Here is a 19,397-nt window from a genome sequence, read left to right on the forward strand (position 1 = left end):
TGCATTGGTTAAAACCATAACAATGTTGACCTACATTTGTGGTGATTCGATAAGAAGGTCACACGTGGTCACGCCCACTCTTTCATCTGTCAATCAGCTATGTCTGGTCCCCAGACTCAAATTGAACTCTTTATCGCGTCATTACAAAATATGAAAACAGGGGCCTACCTATTCTAACAATCTTGGTCTAGATTTGCGGAAACAGTTCGTCCGTCAAACAACTTCCCCAACTTCTGAGCAAAACTTCGTCCCAGGATAAAAAGCCGAGCTGAGATTTATATTAGAGGAAGTCACATCGAAGAGAAGAAGAGTGTCGTGAACTAATCCCAGTTTCAAAAGGATTTGTTGTGAGCTGGTAGGTAACCCCTCATGTTTCTTGTTTTTTAATGCAAAATCTTCCAGAAAGTTGTTTATGCTAAGAGCAATCTTGGGATTAGCACAATCGCGAAATTGAGCAAGGCAATCGCAGGATATTTTGACCAGTGTGTTTTAGTGCCTACCTGGAGGGCTCAGTCTTGAGATTGTGCCCGGCTCATAAAGCGCGCCAGATTGCGCTCACCATTTATTTTAGTTTTTAAAACAAACAGAATATCACTATATAATGCTATTTTATATTTTTTTTTTACATTATAATTTTTCATTGACTCTGAATATACTCCTGGTGTTCCTATATTAATTATTATTTATTTAGGAAAAAGTTGGGTATGGCGCCACCACTTTCTCATACGATATGAAATAATTATTCTAATAAGGCTAGTAAGTAGTATCTAATTTACCTCAACATGTCAATGAGATATCCCTTTTTGTAAAAATGAGTGAAAAGTGGTGGCGCCATATGGAAAGTTATCCTTTATTTATTAGTAATATTATTTTTTTGTTATTTTTAATAAGTACTAGGCCTAGTTTAGTTGGCCGGGTGAAACCCCCCCAGTTGGCTGGGTGAAACAAGTTCTAAAACTTCTAATCTAACCTTACGCATACTTCAGCCTCCGCTCAGCTGAGTGGCAAACTTGATGGCTCGATTAAAAGATATGCCTCGCAAATTTCAGGCCCTACGCTAATTTGGTGCTCTAAAAACCATTTATTTTAACGACTTAAACCCCCCCCCCCAAAAAAAAAATACCAGTTGATCGTCCCCGCCCGCATCCGTTTTTGGGGCCGCATCCTTTTTTTACTATTACTATTTTTTATCCATCTTTTTCAAAAGGACCCCAGGAGCTTTTCCCGAATCTAACGTGATGCTCTCTAACAGTTGTAAGGTTCCGTCTGTTTCATAATACAATATTAGTGAATGCCTACCAGCAAATCTTTTGAGTGTTATCGGACCCTGTTAGTGTAATCATGGAGATAGTCATGATGTAATTAGTGTTAACACAGGCAGGTCCTCATGCAACTAACATAGGTATAAAGAAATTTGCGGTTGATTCAAACTGAGAATTGGTGGCCTGTTTGATTTGAAATACTACGTAAACGGCCATCTTAAAAAAAAAGTGTAAATAGTAAATAGAAAGGCCCTCATCCTCCTCTTTTTTTGAAAAATCCGGACGATCAACTGGTATTTTTTATTATTTGGCCTTAGTTGCAATAACGTAACCCTCCTGCCGAGCCGTCTGCTAGAGGGTTACGTTATCGCAACTATTACCGACTTTGCCTATTTATTTTTAGGTGTCGAACTGTGAATCAAAAGTAATTCCTGCAACTTTATATTTCAAATCATACCTTTTGGAAAAGAATTCCACTTAAGTCCAAATGGCGATTTTCAGGAACTGTGCAAGCAAGCGTTCATCATAAAACAAATTTATTTAATGAATGTATTTTTATTCATGTCGAGCTTGGCGAAATGTAGTGCACAAACTTCATCCGTACAAACAGATTTGCTACACGTAATTTTTGCTCCCGCAAGTTTGAAGATGGCAGCACAAGCTTACAGTTTACACAGCCTATCTTTGAAGACTTCTAGAAACTATAAGGGGTCTAATATTTTGGGCCTCCTTAACGCTATACGTTTTTCAGCGTTGATAGGTGAAAGTTTTACAACCGTTAGCCAGCAATAACTGAAGTTTCTTTTGTACAACACTACAAAAACTTTCCCCACAACTTCTGTTGTTTTTCTGCTGCACGGGGGAGCCTTATAGTTTCTAGATAATCTTTGAAGATTGCTTGAAGCTGGCATGGGTGGCTAGCCTGCGCCAAAATGTACACATCAGCATTACCCTGTTACACTTCCATGCGTTATAAGTTGATGTGGCATGCTGCTGACCCGGGTGACAGTATTGAGCATGATGTCAACATGAACGAATGCGCAAATGTTTAGCCCTTTGCCCTCCTGTTGCGTGTTGTCTAAATTGTGCCTGTGATGACAACGTTACCGGAGCTTAGATATATCCAACTACTTACACTTCATCCTCCATGGTTCAATAGTGAATTGATTTTAAAATTTGCTGATATTTTGCTTTTGCAGATAAATGCTGCCACCATGATGAGGCAGCTGAAACTAGACTACAGGGACCCATGTATGTTTGGGGAGGAGATACAGTCCTTAATGTACGGCTTCTTTGCCAGAAATAGATCTACATTTAGAGATATGATCAAAGATCTGGTAAGATGAATGACCAAACATCATTGAACTTCAGTTATCCATTACAAAGCTTGATTTACTTTTGTCTAACAAAAAATGCTGAATGCCAGCACGATAATATCTTCATGATAGGATATTGAGGAAAATATCGTCAATGTCAAGGATGGTTTTGAAAATATTTGACAAAGATCATGATGATACTTTTAAAAGATAGAGGATATCATCTGTTAAGAAGTAACTATAAATTCTAAATAGTAAACTTGCAGGTTCAATCATGTATATTATCTCTATTGAGGGAGTGTTGGCTCTAAAAAGAGCCGGTGTGATTTTAAAACATTGGCTCTTTTCAGAGTCAACATTCCCTTAAAAGAGATATTATTCATGGCTGTACCCGCAAGTTTACTATTTAGTATCCATAGTTACTTCCTTCCTATTCTTGACACCATACAAAGCTTCAAACATTATTTATATCATGTGATGTTTGCTTAAAAATTATCATATAAAATCTAAAGACCTGACTGCCTTTGTAGGCTGTATACACTTTTTGAAATCTTCCGCAATATTTCTGTACAGCATTATTATAGCAATTGAATACATATGAGTGTAACTGCAACATGAGAGAGAGTTGCAGAACTAAACCAGCGGTAACTTGTGGTTACTAGAGATTGAACCTTGGACAACCCTGGTAAACCTCATAAAACCTTGAGGCTAACCTCAAGTTACCGCATGTTTAATTTTGCTTTTATCAATGACGAATCTAAATCAACAGATCAGATAATCAGTAGGCGAGATAAAACCCTCAAGAGCTATAACTAAAGCATGTTTTTTTTGTTTAGTTTTTTTTTTGTATTTTTAAGCAGTTTGTATCAAATAAGTAAAAAGTGCTATTTAAATAAGGTTATTATTGTTATTATCATTGAGAAAACAGATTTAGCTGTTGCAAACAACTTACCAACCAAAAGGATTGATGGTATAAATGCAAAATATAGTTTCGACCCTAGCAGAGTCTTTCTCGAAGGCTAATTATTATTATTCATACGTGTTCTGTTCTGTTAAATTCTTAAAATCTTGTTAAGACAATGACACAATTTTTAACCTGATATATATATTCTTATTTCTTTTCAGGGCCATTTATACTGGAGGAGATTCTTGGTGACTTTCAAAGCGCATTGTATGAACATTCAACTGATTGCAAACCCTTACGACCTGGTTAGTTCCCGCAATAATAATAATAATAATATCAAAGTCTTATACAGCGCACGAATCTACCAAACAAGGTACTTAAGGCGCTGAGTATAAACAAACTTTCAGAAAGATAGGTTATAGCACTTATAAGGGTTTACACGGTGCTACGGAGGATTTAGCAGCCACAGCCAGGAACACCGAGGCAAACCCCTTCTCTTTTTGATAAGTGCACTGGGTTTTACATGCATTACACAGCACATAAGACCATTGGTTTTATTTCCCATCCGAAGGACGAAGCAATGGTTAAGTGTCTTGCTTAAGGACACAAGTGTCACGGCTGGGGATTCGAACCCCCCACTCTGCTGATCAGAAACACCACAATTCGGTGCTCTTAACTGCTCGGCCACATCACTTCCACTATGCAAAGTTTCATATCTTATGTGGAAGAGCACTCAATATGGATATAGATAAAATCATTGGACATTTGTGTGAGTGCTGCGTTCCTGTCAATATGCAGACTGAAAATTAACCACCTTGCGCAGTTCATTAAGAGCCAGGGTGTCATGGCCGAGTGATTAAGAGTATCGAATTCAAGTTCTGGTGGCTAAGTCATCGGAGTGTGGGTTCGAATCCCGGTCATGTCAAGTGTGTCCTCGAGCAAAATGCTTCACTAGAATTGCTTCTCTCCACCCAGGGGTATAAATGGGTACCTGTAAGGGAAGAGGTTGATATTGTGTTAGAAAAAGCCTTTTGAGCGCACAGCAGCGCTCCGGGCTGTAAAGAGCTGAGAAAGATTAAAGGAATGTTATTGGTCCAATGACCAGGGCACTAATGTAAAGCGCATTGATACGGTTATTGTAAAATGCACTATATAAGAACTAGCTATCATGGTTATTATTAAAGACTCTGGACGCTGGACACTATTGGCAATTGTCAAAGACCAGTCTTTCCACTTGGTGTATCTCAACATATGCATAAAATAACAAACCTGTGAAAATTTTAGCTCAATTGGTCGTCGAAGTTGCGAGATATGAATGAAATAAAAAACACCCTAGTCGCACGAAGTTGTGTGCTTTCAGATGCTTGATTTCGAGACCTCAAAATCTAATTCTGAGGTCTCAAAATCAAATTAGTGGAAAATTACTTCTTTCTCGATACCTAGTTACTTCAGAGGGAGCCATTTCTCACAATGTTTATACTACTAACAGCTCTCCATTACTCATTACCAAGTATGTTTTTATGCTAAAATTTATTTTGAGTAAATTACCAATAGTGTCCACTGCCTTTAAACACTGCTCCTTCAGTGTTAGGTGTAAGCAACTTGTTCCAAATCCATTCTCTGTCGTGAATCTTTTTTTAATTTGATTTTGAACTGAACACAGGGTTCATCCTACAGAAATGTGATCATCGAAGGGTTCAACTACTTGGACATGCAGATTTTGATTGGTAAGTACAGGATTTATAGATTTATCAACATAAAAAAAAATTGTGTATCATGTTGAATTAGCAGCTTTTCACCTTTGCAATTTCCATACCTACCTAACTACTCACCAAAAGTATTGCTAGGTTTTGATTTGGCTTTCATTTATTTTCTTCAGCCAAGCAGTGTTGCTCCTCAATATTCCCTGTTCCCGACACTCCTGGGGTGATTGTTGTTTTTCACATGCCGGGACATCTCTTTGGAACAGCCTCCAACTTCAACTCAGACAAGCAGATACTTGTCTTATTCTAATTCAGAAATCATAGCTTTGGCCTTTGTTGTCTTTGTGTATAAAAGAGTTTTTGTTTTTTTGCACCAGATGTGTCATTCTTGACTTGACAGACATCAAATATTACAAAGCACAAGGGAAACTGACTGGGTAAATTTTGAAATGATTTGGGGTTGAACAAAGAAAAATAGACAAAAGTGGGACTCAAACCAAGAAACCTCCACTCCGTTCTGGACAGACATTGACAAGAGGTTCAACTTTCGTATTATTTTTATTATTTGATTTCTCTTTGATAAAGGTGAGGAGAATGTGGTGAAGATGGAAGAGTTTATTGAAGACACAGCTGTCTTGGCTTCCTACAGACACCTCATGAATAATCTAGATGCAAAGTCACACTGTAAGTTACTTTCTCTCAGCTTTTAAACTCTGTGCTATCCCTCGATCTTTAGAGAGCTAACAGCTACTGCAGTTACATCTTATAACTTGTTATTTATCCTTTTAACTATCCAAAAATTCAATCAGTTAAATTGTTTTATTTTTTTTAGCCAAAGATCCTTTTTGTGTGAGAGAATGCAGGGATGTATTCAAGAAAGTGTTCGGTGAACCCAGCAAGGGACCGTTCACCAAAGTCAAGGTTCGTTTAATTTTGAAATAATTTCTTTAATTTTTTCTGGATAGTAATCAATTATTTGCTTTGTTGTAATCTAGTACAAAGTATTTGTTTATAATAATAATAATAATAATAATAAAAATAATAATAATTTGTTATAAAGCGCTTCATACACCCAAAGGCGTCTCAAAGTGCTTCACACATAAGTACATGTACATCAGGTCACTGGGCCATTTAATTAATTCCTTAAAGGCAGTGGACACTATTGGTAATTACTCAAAATAATTATTAGCATAAGACCTTCCTTGGTGACAAGTAATGGGGAGAGATTGATAGTATAAAACATTGTGAGAAACGGCTCCCTCTGAAAGGTCATAGTTTTCTAGAAAGAAGTAATTTTCCACGAATTTGATTTCGAGACCTCATACTTTAGAATTTGAGGTCTCAAAATCAACCATCTAAATGCACACAACTTCATGTGACAAGGGTGTTTTTTCTTTCATTATTATCTCGCAACTTTGACGACCAACTGAGCTCAAATTTTTACAGGTTTGTTATTTTATGCACATGTTAAAATACACCAAATGAGAAGACTGGTCTTTGACAATTACCAATAGTGTCCACTGTCTTTAAAGCCATTGGACACTTTCGGAACATAAAAAAAAAGAGTTCACAGATCTACAAATAACTTACAGGGTTTACAGAAGGTAATGGTGAAAGACTTCTCTTGAAATATTATTCCATGAAATGCTTTACTTTTTGAGAAAACATTACAACAATTATCAATTCTCGATATATCAAGAATTACGGATTTATTTTAAACACATGTCATGACACGGCGAAACGTGCGGAAACAAGGGTGGGTTTTCCCGTTATTTTCTCCCGACTTCAATGACCGATTGAGCCTAAGTTTTCACAGGTTTGTTATTTTAAATAAGTTGTGATGCACGAAGGGTGGCCCTTGGGACAACACTGTTTATTACCGAAAGTGTCTAATGGCTTTAAACCATCTAAGCTAAATCAGTCACAGGAACCATCTCTGCCCTCACAGGTACACATTTACCCCTGGGTGGAGAGGAAACAATAACAGTTAAGATTCTTGCTCACAGACACAAGTGTCATGACCAGATTCGAACCCACACTCGGCTGAACAGAAATACCAGAGCCTAAGTTCGGTGCTCCTATCGGCTTGGCCAAGACTTTGTTTGTGTAGTATTCTCTGCAACTGAAAAAATTAACGAAGCACCTGTTTCTGCTTAACAGCTTTGTGAATTATTGTTGTCAATATTATTATTCTCATCATTGTTGTCTTTATCATTTCTGTCTCTGATCTAATTGTCTGTCCGTTCGTTCTTGTCCCCGTTTATGTTATGTTTGTCTGTCCCCAGGCATCTCCACATTAGCCTCGGCTTCAAGATGATGCCTCCATACTCTATTTATTTAGTTTTCTCTGCCTTGTTAAATATCATTGTTTATTGGTTACTCCCTTACAAAAAATGTTTTTACTGTTTTCATAAAGTATGGAAATAAATAAGGGAATCAATGTGTGGTGAAGAGGTTTTAAACTAGTGGTTTAATCCCAACGAGAAATTATCAAGAACCAGGCCTCGGCGGGTTTAAACCACTAGTTGAAAACCGATTCAACACACTTTGGTTCCCATTCATAAATACCTTTTCGGTCAAAAAACATCAACACTTTTTGGTCAAAAAGTACAATAAATGAAAATTTTTAATTGTTCAATGATATCTTTAAACACAACACCCCTCCAGCTATGAAATGGTAAGGCCCTCGTCCCGATCGGGTAAACAACTCCTTATAAGGGAATGCTGTGCGTGTATCGCGTGATGTGGCACAACTGTCCCGGCTGTTGCTCTCGGCCAATAGGAATGAAGAAACTGTCTTATAAGCACAGGTGCAAGCTCGCGTGTCACGCCCATGTTTCAACACTTTTTACTGGTCATAAACAAAGGTTTATACACACCCACGTGACGCGCTCTCCACCAATAGGAATAGCGAAACTGTCTGAGGTATTTATGAATGTAAGTTTGAATGAATGAATGAATTTGTGCTTAGCTGGCTCTTTAAGTTAGTTCAACAACTGAATACACATATTTGAGTAAACATTATTTATTTGTGTTTCCCTAGGCGTGGATATTCCTATCCATTTATCTGCGTGCAGCTGCAGCTCTTATCGTAACGCTGCGTCGTTGGATGGACTCAACAGTCATTATCAAGCATGATGACCCAGACTATTGGACACCCCCACCTTGTGACATTTTCCTCTTCTATTCCTTCTCGGATGAAGTCTTCAAACTTCTCCCGAGCCAGACGACTCATAGATCTCCAAAGATTACTCGCAAAGAGGTGACAATGAAGGACTATCAGTATTTTGGGGTTGGAGCGATTGAAAAGTTCAGGCCAAAGCCTCCAGGTAATTGTTTAATACAGTCACACAATTTAAATGACATCAACACAGCATGAACTATTTTCTTCAGGCAGGCTTGAATCTTTGATTCTGATTGGTCGATCCATAGTAACAAGGAGTGTGATAAACTTATATGTTTGAACACACAAATTGCAGGGTGTGATATAAACTTACAGTATATACCTGCAATTTGTGTGTTCAAACTCGTTTTATAAGCTATACACAAAACGTACAGCTTATAAGAAACTTAAATAATTTAAAAGTGGTGCATCATTCATCTTCTGCGCTACAAGTTTGCTTGAAGATAAATCCGTTATCACATTTCTGCGTCCCATATCCAGCTCGGCCTCGTTGGATATGGGACACAGAAGCCTATATTTTGTCCGTATTCCATGTGCCTGTGTGTGATAACTTTTAATATCAGTGGTCTGTGTATTGTAACTAGGTGTTGAAACTCTTAACGACATTTTACTATAAACAATGACAATAATAATAATAATAATAATAATAATAATAGTCGGTTTTTGTATAGCGCTCTATACACCATGTCTCAAAGCGCTTCCACATTATTACCCCTGTTCACTGGGCCTTAAATCCTTCCTTAAACAATCTCAGCTCCATGGGGGAGTATACAGCCTGTGCCGCCAAATATGTAGCACACTAAGCTAATCAATCACAAGAACCATCTCTGCCCTCACAGGTACCTGTTTACCCCTGGGTGGAGAGAAGCAATTATAGTTAAGTGGTTATACTTAATATGGTTAGATTTACACATAGTACCATGTGCAGGCATGTTGAATGCTGTACTTTCGAATCCACATAATTTTGACTGCTTATAAAGGGCGCCATAAGTGTAGAATGTTGAGCAAGCACCGCCATGAAATTACACTTTATTTATTGCCTTGATATCCAAAAGGTTTTTTCTTATTCACAGACCAATTACAATGCAAAAATGATTCATTTGCAAAAAAGATGTACATTATTGTGTGTAATCATCTTTTTAGTTTTCCCTGCATGCTCTGTTTCATGTAAAATTGTTCTTCATAAATGTTTGCTCACTTATAAGTTTTTGTTAATGTTGTACACTTCGCAAGATCAATGTCGGTCAATGTTTCGTGTGATTCTAAAATTCAAGTATCTGACTGTGTGTTTGGATGTTAACGCACATCTACATAGACTGTACGTGCAAGTGGGGAACTCTGCACCGTCTCTGCTGGGGTGTTGGTAGCTACAGGTTGTTTTACACAAAGCAGGGAAAAATGTTTCATTTTAACTTTTTATGGAATTTAATGTCAACCTGATTTTACACAATTTCCCTGGTGTAGTATGCTGCCACCTAGTGTCCTGAATTCCTCCATTATCTGAAAAAGTTCTCTATTTACTCCTGCGTAACGGATATAAAGGAAAGACAAATCTTTAAAAATCCCAACTTTTCTGTGTATTAATTAGCTGCATGTTGAAGTCATTTGTTGTTTTGTTCTTGCATGATTTTCTGTTCAGAAAAGGATAAATCCAAGGGGAAACCAAAGGAAACAAAGGTATGACACTGGTAGAAACTCTTTCCTCTATCTTCTTCACATGCACAATTATTTAAATATCTACAACTGTTATTTCCTTTTCCCCCTCTTTTGTTTATAACTTTTTGGCAACAACTCCCATTAGTTGACATGCACAACCAAACCTCTTTTGCACACACATTGTGCAACTTTCCATTGTTATTCTAAAAAAAACCACTAATATTTATAAATCATTTTAAAAACAATGGAAAAAAACCTGTAAAAGTCAATAACTTTCATATCAACTAAACAAATTTTCGAACAATGTCTTATTGTAAAACTGAATAAACCTATTCTCCCATTCAACTCAATGTAACCAAAGCAAGACTCGCAGGAGAAATAGTCTGGTTTTGTTTTCTACAACGAGTATTAGCAATCATCAAAGAATGGATACAAGGAACGTGACCAAGATGGTGGCAACATGGTAGTGGTCTATGGATCTTTCTATTGCAACGTCACAGCCCGAGATTTTGCCAACCCAGGTTGGAAAACTATGGGAAGCCATAATGCAAAACAAAAACAGGTCGCCACTGTTTAAAACAATGTTACACAAATATGCAAACATGTCGTTGATTTTATTGAAAACAAAGCAACTAACTGTGGGAGGTATTTTACTAAATTGACAGTTTGCAGAAAATGTTGAATTTGGTTAAAACATCTGTGAATACGGATGAGTGTTTTACTAACATTCGGCCGTCCATGCCAACCAAGGGGGTTTATTCTTATCAATAATGGAAAGGAGTATAGTCAACGCCTGCTGCACAGGTTTACACAGTTGTTTGATATCTTCCTCAGATAATCAAAGTCACCAAACCAGACAGTTGTATGATATTAGAATTGACGACCGTTCCAGATCTACTCTTCAAAAACAACAACTGGGGGATTGTGTCCTTCAAACTAGTGAGGCACTCTCACAGTGGTCCTTGCATCCACTGGAGACCATTTTATAAAGACGAATCGGACAAACAGGTAGGCAACATTTTGTATATTATATATTTCTGGTAATGAAACCAAGGATGCCTCCTAAGTAAACTTAATCACTGTTGCTGGCAAGCCTCAGGAAAGCTGTACACAAGGGTGCTTGCTACATGTATGTGAACCAGAAACACACTGAATAAAAATAATAACAACACAGCATTTAAATAGATGTTAAATTTGCATCGGGATAAAGAATATTAATTTTTGGTTTTTTACCCATATACACCGATGTGTGTAGCACTGTATACTCAGTACTTTCCCCGAGTCCTGTGAAAAAAATAACAGGCATTTTACTCGGGTGGGATTCGAACCCACGACCCTTGCAATTCTAGAGCAATTCTAGGATTCGAACTGCCTCTAGCTACCGGGCAATCTCGGTGGTCTAGTTGGTATGACATTGCTCTAGAATTGCAAGGGTCGTGGGTTCGAATCCCACCCGAGTAAAATGCCTGTGATTTTTTTCACAGGACTCGGGGAAAGTACTGAGTATACAGTGCTACACACATCGGTGTATATGGGTAAAAACCAAAAATTAACACAGCATTTGTAAAGCGCATTTTATCTGTGTGACATTAAAAGACACTGGTCAAGAACAAGAAGAAAGATTCACTAGATATCTTTATAGGCTAATCTGAAGCAATGGGTTGTGAGAGAAGGTTTGAATCGTGAGATGTCATGTGTGTCCTTGAGATGTTGAGGCAGAGAGTTCCAGAGGCGGGGTTAAATGTTACTAAAGGCCCTATCCCCATAGCTGGATAAACGGGTCAGAGGAACACAGAGCATGCTGCCCGATGAGCTCAGACCAGGCCTGACACTACGGGGCTGAATCATGCTCTGTATGTAGGTAGGGGCTAGTCCATGGAGAGCCTTGAATGTCAGAAGGATGATCTTGTATTGAATTCTTAAATGAATGGGTAACCAGTGGAGATTGTGTACAATAGGAGAGATGTGTGAAGATATTCCTCTACTCTTCCATGAAAGTGTTATCAGGTCTTTTACATGCACCACCAATCCTAGTGCCTGGGACCTACGGCTTTACGTCCCATCTGAGTGACAAAGTAATTGTGGTCAAGTAGTGTGCTCAATGACATAAGTGCCACATCCGGGACTCGAACCCACACTCTGCTAATCAGAAACGCCAGAGCTTGATTCTAGTGCTCTTATTGTACAGGCTGATAAAAATAAAATGTATATGGCACTTCGATGGAAATGTGAAACAGACTGTACACTCTAAAATAGAAGTGTAAAAACTTGCTGAGTAAATGTGCTGGGTACGAAAGTTGAGTACCTTCTTACGCAATGTTGGGCTATGTGGCGATCGGGCTAGTGCCCTCGAGAAGGTAATTAATTTGTACTTTTTGAAGTTGCATAAAAAAATCGCCTGTGAAAGCAACTTATGTGTACAAAAACACATTTTTTTCGGCACAAGGTCAAGTTTACCTTGCGACGTATCTATTAAAAAACCGGACATGCTCTTTTTGTGGTAAAATTTTGCGCGTAATTGGGTAAACTGCTCCTCGTGGAAACCATTTTACCCATAATGCAAAGTGCACATTACACACACATACGGACGTATTGTACAAGTCGTAGGCACAAGTCATAATCAAAGATGGATGGGGTGGACGTAATTCTGATGTTGCAGGGCGTTGATGTCTGATGTTCATTTAACCACGGTTGTCAAGAGAGAATTTTGGCTTTGTGGTAGTTATTCTGTTTGAGGAACAACAGTCTGTTGAAGGAAGAAATGCATCACCAGGAAAGACGCGGATAGTAGCTTCAACAATTTCGTCAATAACAGGTCTGGCAAAACCAACCGGCTCTTTTCAGAGCCAACACCGCTTCTAAAAAGAGATTGTTTCATATAGTCTGCTCGAAAGACTTTTGTGTTCGTGTTTCACCCCCTGAATGTACACAAACTCTCCGGTCGTTTTATGCAAGGTGGTTATAAGGTTGTGATCACCATAGATATAATCGGAAATTATACTGTCCAGTCCAATTCAACATGGCTTTTTAATTTTTTTTATTGGTGTCCGTGCGTTTGCTGCCAAAATGCACTACTTCTTTTTTACTCAACACTTATGGTTATGGTTATGGTGCTCAACTACTGAGTAAATGGGTAGTCGATTGTTGGGTACATTTTGACACAACAAAGTTGGGTAAGAAATTTAAACATAGTTGGGTAGCCGTTTTACACAGAAATTGAGTAAATTACGACGCAACCCCTGTTGCGTAGCGTTTTACCCTCCAAACGACCATGTTCCCTTTTGAACACCACAAAGAGTAAAATTTTACGCAACATTGGGTATTTATTTCTTAGAGTGTATAATCTGTGACCCACATTTACACCAGCGAAATAACTTTCTAATGTCAATACACTTTGCTTGTGCGAAGGTTGAAGACATGATATTCTCCATCATGGAACTATTGACGAGCGAGGAGAGGAAACGATATCTTCATGGACTCGTTCAGGAGAAGAATCGACAGAAACAATCTCAGGATCTACTTCAAGAACACTTTACCCTGGACTACTTTTCGGATGGCGGTAAACCGGGCGTTCGTAAGTTGTTCATACCAGGAATGACAATGGCATTAACCCTCCTACTATTTGCCCAATCAATTTACCAAGTCTGTATGGTAGAGCAACTGTACCAGGCATGATGTTTGGTCATTGGGAAAAAGTTTGAGTTTTCTATCGAGGACAAGGGATGACCTACACATAGTGTAGACTTTAATAGACTTTTCAGGCTCTTTAATCACACTTTTCCTAATTTTTCAAGGGGAAAAAAATCTGAAATCAGACTAAAAGAGGAAGAAAATATTTTCTGAGCTAAGAATCTGTGTACTATGTAGATGCATTTACCACATGATATCATATTGCAGGCTAGCATAGTTCCTCTATCACTCCACACCATCGTACAGTGGATGATATTGAATGGTCAGACAGTTGGAGGGTTGACTGTGTACTGTGTAGATGCATTTACCACATGATATCATATTGCAGGCTGGTATAGTTTATCTATCATTCAAAATCACAGGGGAATATATTGAATGGTCAGACAGTAGGAAGATTGGCTTAGTAATGATGTAAAACGATGACGAAACAATCAAAATGCACACATTTGTACGTGCGGCGCACAGGATTGGCTAATGAACAGCCTCTTTTTGACCTCTACGTGAGGGCGCCCTACTGACATGACATCATGTGCATAAGGTCTACAGGAAGTCCCGCAACTCGTGGTTCAAAAGTGTGTGTGTATCGTGAACAAAGCCTAGTTTTGACTTTGCAGACTTGTGATTTTCTGTTTGTTTTTTTTGTCTTTAAACTGTGCAGCGCCACTTCATGAGCTATGCCACCCTCCAATTGAAATCAAGAAAACGTATGTCCTTAAAAGATGTTCAAAGTGCAATCAAATCGAAAAGGAAAAGAGGACATTTAAAATCTGCAAAATGTAAGTATCAAGATTGCATTTTTATCTCCCTAGAGATTTCCTAATAGACTGTGCAAGTCTCATGCGTATTTGAACATTGAAATCCGTTAAAGTGTATTGGCTCGTTTTCTACATGAGTTAAACCAATGTACGTGGGACCAAAGTGGTCCCAAATATATTCAAATAAGCAGGAGAATCGCAGTGCCTACATACTTTCTGCGAATGTGAATGCGAATTTGTGGCCTCAAAATTTGTATCGCATTCGCAGAAAGTATGAACCGGGCTAACTGCCAACACTTCAGACTGGACAGCTGAACACACTGCAGAGCACATATATACTGTTCGTCTTGAGTCTCGCGATCCACATGTAGTAAATGTTCCTTTGTTTAACTCCAAAATTTTTAGAGACTATGAATTTTGCCCTCTTGAGAACCCTGTATCTATTGAAAGATCTGTGCATCACAAAAATGAAATTGACATTGAAGCCCCTCTCAATCTGTTGATGATAACATGCGGTGTTCTAATAGAGTGTTGTTGGTTTCATTTTCAGCTGTTATGATAGAATGCAGGTTCGCTTCAGGTCCTACTGCAGCAGAGATTGCCAAGGTTTGTAGCATTTTTAATGGTTTCATTTAGGTAACAGCTGGTCTGCCCTCATTTTATAATTATTTATTTGCGGGCTTTTATTGGAGGAATATATAAGTTATTGTTTTCCTGTAATGCTTTTCATTTTGCTGTTATGCGCTTTGAGGAATGCTAGTTCATATTGCGCTATATAAATACTGTTTTATTATTATTATTATTATTTAGGTAAGGCAGCGTCCAAATAAGTGACTATTTTTATATATTTTTACTTGACTACTTCTTGGCAATTTGAGTTTTAGCAGCGGGTACTGTAACGATTTAATAGATGTTAAATTTGCATCAGGGATAAAATATATTCATTTTGGTTTTACCCATATACCTCGATGTGTGTAAGCACTGTATATCACATTCCATGAAATTGCATTTCCCTGTTTACAGTGTCTGATTGGCCAAGACATCGTCGAGAACACAAGGAGTTGGAGCGAGTGCGGTGTCTACTCGAGGAGGAGGACTCTAAAGAGGCCTGGGAGAACGAACTGGTCCAATACATCAATGGCTACTACAAGACTGAGGATACCGTTAGGGCACCGGTCAGACGAGCAAAGTCTGTCACATCAAGCCAAAAGAGTCAGGAATGTTCGGATAGTTCATGAGCTTCCAACGGGAGAGTCCGGTGAGATCTGTTGACCAGATTTTTGGTAAGTTATTGCGTCACGTTGGTTCGACATCAAACAATTGTCAAGTGTTCAGGACTTCAATGTTGATTGCATTTGTGTGGATTGTAAACAATTCAGCATTCTTCAAAGTGAACAGGCTTGAAAAGTAAGACTTTTGAAGCATTGATGGAGTCTATTCTACTGTTTTGGTATGAGTCTATATGGCCTATACCAGCAAGATTGATGGGATGAACACACTAAGATGTTGTACACCATTCTGAACTTAGTGAGACTACACAGGCCTTGAGCTAACGTTTTCATCAGCTGTGTTTTGGCCTTGCCTGCATTTAACTTTGACTAGCCTGTGACACTACCTTGAACAAGTTACTAGTGTTTGACTAGCCTGCATGGCTGCCTGAAGAGCAAAGTTTAACAAGCCAGCCAGGCTACCTAAGAGCCAAGTTTGACAAGCCAGCAGCTTTCTTGACTTGTGTTGTCACATTGTGCTAGTGACACTAAATCAAGCTCTGCCATATCCCATAGTACATCATACACTTCCAGCAATCTCCACCACCATCAGATGGTATCGACATCCGGTTCTGCGTCACATTGACCCCCACAAGTCCTTCTCTTGACTTCAGATACCTCTTGAAAATGAGGTTGCATTTACATCACCTTCAAAATGTTGCTCCAATTGGAGACATTTCTGTGTGGATGGGTGTGCTCCAATGCTATGCTTGGAAGGACAGACTGGGCGAAGTCATCAACTCTTTATATTGTTTTGTGAAGACAAAATTGTATTTATTGTATTACGCATCCAATAGCACAATCAGTATCAATACCAGGATGAATAGGAAATTATATATTCACACAATCAGGAAGGATCTAAACACCCAATCCACATACAAGACTCCGATCTGAGGTGGGATTAGAACCAAATACCATAGAGGTGAAAGGCAGGGAAAGAAACCACTGAGCCAACCTGATCCCCAAATAAATGCTACTACTTTGTATAATGACAAAAAGACAAATGAACAAACTTTTAATCTCAAAGTTTATTTTTTATACTCTTGGTATTAGTTATACCAACTGTTCCAAGAAACTTTTTTTTTCTGAACTACTACGATGCGGAGAGGAAAATTTACCTGATACTCGGCAGTTTGTTTGTTATGGGTTTTTTTTCTTCTTCAAATCCAAACAAACTCTTACAAGCATACCCACAATTCCTGATAAAAAATTGTAGTTGGTCAGTGTATTTAGGGGCAGAGACCATTTTATGGATGCAAATGACAATTTCATCACTTTGGCCTTTATTTGGGTGGCATGGTTGGCTTGTGCTTGAAGCACTCACCTCTCACCAAGGTGACCCTGGTTTGATTCCCGGCCAGGGCCATATGTGAGTTGAGTTGTGCGTTTGTTCTCTGCAGCTGTGCCACGAGGGTTTTCCAGACCATCCGGTTTTCCTCCCTCGGGAAACATCAAACACTTTCGATCTTTGGCTGTGCGCCGTGGTCGTAATGGGTTGATGTGGCTGGCAGCCAAAGCGACCCCTTGCATGCCTGCTTCTCGAACATGTAGCCGCGTCCTTCACAATTCAGATCTTACATGTAGCTGCGAGTAAGGATGATTAGCCCTCCAAATTATTATTATGATCGGCAACATGATAATATTATTAATAATAATACTTGACATGCTTGTATGGCGACATTTAAATGTTTCCTGAAATGCTTACTCTGGCATACACGCATGCCCCATCATGTTGGTACCCTGCGTCCCACAGTAGACACAGAGGGCAGTCAAGCTTTAGCGTCTTCTGGGTTTTTCTGTGGTGAAACTGAGAGAAGTAACAGGTTACCAACCAAAATGGTCTATAATTTATATATTTTTTAAACAACTGGTTTTTTCCCTTGTACCAGTATTTTTTTATTGACATGAGCATTTGTTCCTTTAACTTGTGTGATTGTGTATTTAAAAAAAAAGATTGTATTATATTTTTAAAAGAAATTTTATAAATATTGCATTATGTCCATCTGTGACTTAATTGAAAATTTGTTGAAAAAACCTATGAACTTATATTCTTAAATAATATTTTTCTTGTTAAGGTAAATGTAATATAAATTATACAATGCCCGAATTCATAGAGTTGATTACCAGAATAAGTTCTGGTATTTTATGTTGTCGTTTGGGAAAATTTAGTTGACACATTTGTATAAGAACAACAGTAAAGGTCTGGAATCGGAGGTTACACAATTACCCCAGGAAAGGGATTTTACAAGAAATGTTTTCCAGATTTCGTTTTCCCTCTTTGTATCTGAAATGAAGCATCTTGATAGGCACCTGTCTTATTCGCTACAGACTTGAAAGTCTGGATTGATAAAAACGCAACTGTCAACTTAAAGGCAATGGACACTATTGGTAATTACTCAAAATAATTATTGGCATAAATCCATGCTTGGAGGTTGTTAGTATAAAACATTGCGAGAAACGGCTCCCTCTGCAGTGGAGTAGTTTTCGAGAAAGAAGTAATTTGCCACGAATTTGATTTTGAGACCTCAGATCTAGAATTTGAGATCTCAAAATCAAGCATCTAAATGCACACAACTTCGTATTACAAGGGTGTTTTTTCTTTCATTATTATCTCGCAACTTCGATGAACGATTGAGCTCAAATTTTCACAGGTTGTTTTTTTTGTGCATATTTTAAGATACAGCAAGTGAGAAGACTGGTCTTTGACAACTACCAATAGTGTCCACAGCCTTTAAGTTGCACTTGTCAGCAAAACCAAGTTGTTCAAGGCCTTAAACAATATTTGGTGTGAGTCTGTTAGAAAACTTTTGCATCTACAGTTGTCATCCAACATAAAGTGGTCAAGCAATTGTTCTGCTTAAAGGCAGTGGACACTATTGGTAATTACTCAAAATAATTATCAGCATAAAACCTCACTTGGTAATGAGTAATGAGGAAAGGTTGATAGTATAAAACATTGTGAGAAACGACTCCCTCTGAAGTGACGTAGTTTTCGAGAAAGAAGTAATTTTCCACGAATTTGATTTCGAGACCTCAAGTTTAGAATTTGAGGTCTCGAAATTAAGCATCTAAAAGCACACAACATCAGGTGTTTTTTTCTTTCATAATGTAGTTATCTCGCAACTCCGACGACCAATCAAGCTCAAATTTTCACAGGTTTGTTATTTTATGCATAGGTTGATATACAGAAGACTTGTCTTTGACAATTACCAATAGTGTCCACTGTCTTTAAGCAGTTTTATTAAATTGGGTCCAGATTTGTAAATGTAAAAACAGGTTTTTTATGAAAATGAAAGAACTATGGAAATTCAGTGAGGTTGAATTCAATCAATCAGTTGATTAATCAATCAATCAATCAATCATTGATTGATTGATTGATTGATTGATTAATCAATGAACTTGATATTTTATGTGAAAAAGTTATTGATCAAGTAACAATTTTGATTGACACAGATTTATGTAATTGAATGGCAATCTGAAATTGTATTATTTGAAATAATTAACGTTTGACGTATTTCTTATTACAATCATGAAGATGCAATTTATGATATTTGTATATTTTAATGAACAAATCTTTTTATTTTTGTATAAAGTAATAGGACGACTTAGTCTTAAATGATGAGACTCCATCAATGCATAAATAAAAACATGAAATGAAA

At 37.9% G+C, this 19,397-nt stretch overlaps 1 protein-coding gene and 1 non-coding gene across 2 annotated transcripts; both read left to right on the top strand.

Annotated features, from left to right (window-relative positions):
* The first annotated feature begins 202 nt into the window (after positions 1-202).
* LOC117302182 lies at positions 203-17,089 on the top strand. The gene is made up of 13 exons (XM_033786002.1): positions 203-355; positions 2,462-2,599; positions 3,704-3,787; positions 5,146-5,209; positions 5,771-5,869; positions 6,018-6,106; positions 8,229-8,514; positions 10,009-10,046; positions 10,860-11,033; positions 13,434-13,599; positions 14,374-14,491; positions 15,021-15,076; positions 15,494-17,089. The coding sequence occupies exons 2-13, from the start codon at positions 2,477-2,479 to the stop codon at positions 15,706-15,708; spliced, it is 1,512 nt and encodes a 503-aa protein (XP_033641893.1). The 5' UTR covers positions 203-355; positions 2,462-2,476; the 3' UTR covers positions 15,709-17,089.
* Positions 11,414-11,486, top strand: Trnas-aga. The gene has a single exon. It is a non-coding gene; the product is annotated as a tRNA-Ser (tRNA).
* Positions 17,090-19,397: the final 2,308 nt, after the last annotated feature.

The sequence above is a fragment of the Asterias rubens genome, chromosome 2 (assembly GCF_902459465.1).
Source record: "Asterias rubens chromosome 2, eAstRub1.3, whole genome shotgun sequence".
NCBI lineage: Eukaryota > Metazoa > Echinodermata > Asteroidea > Forcipulatida > Asteriidae > Asterias > Asterias rubens.

Coding starts and splice junctions, on each gene's coding strand:
- LOC117302182 (XM_033786002.1), top strand. CDS start 2,477: ATGATGAGGCAGCTGAAACTAGACTACAGGGACCCATGTATGTTTGGG. Junction 3,788..5,145: donor TTGCAAACCCTTACGACCTG/GTTAGTTCCCGC, acceptor AACTGAACACAG/GGTTCATCCTACAGAAATGT. Junction 6,107..8,228: donor GACCGTTCACCAAAGTCAAG/GTTCGTTTAATT, acceptor GTGTTTCCCTAG/GCGTGGATATTCCTATCCAT.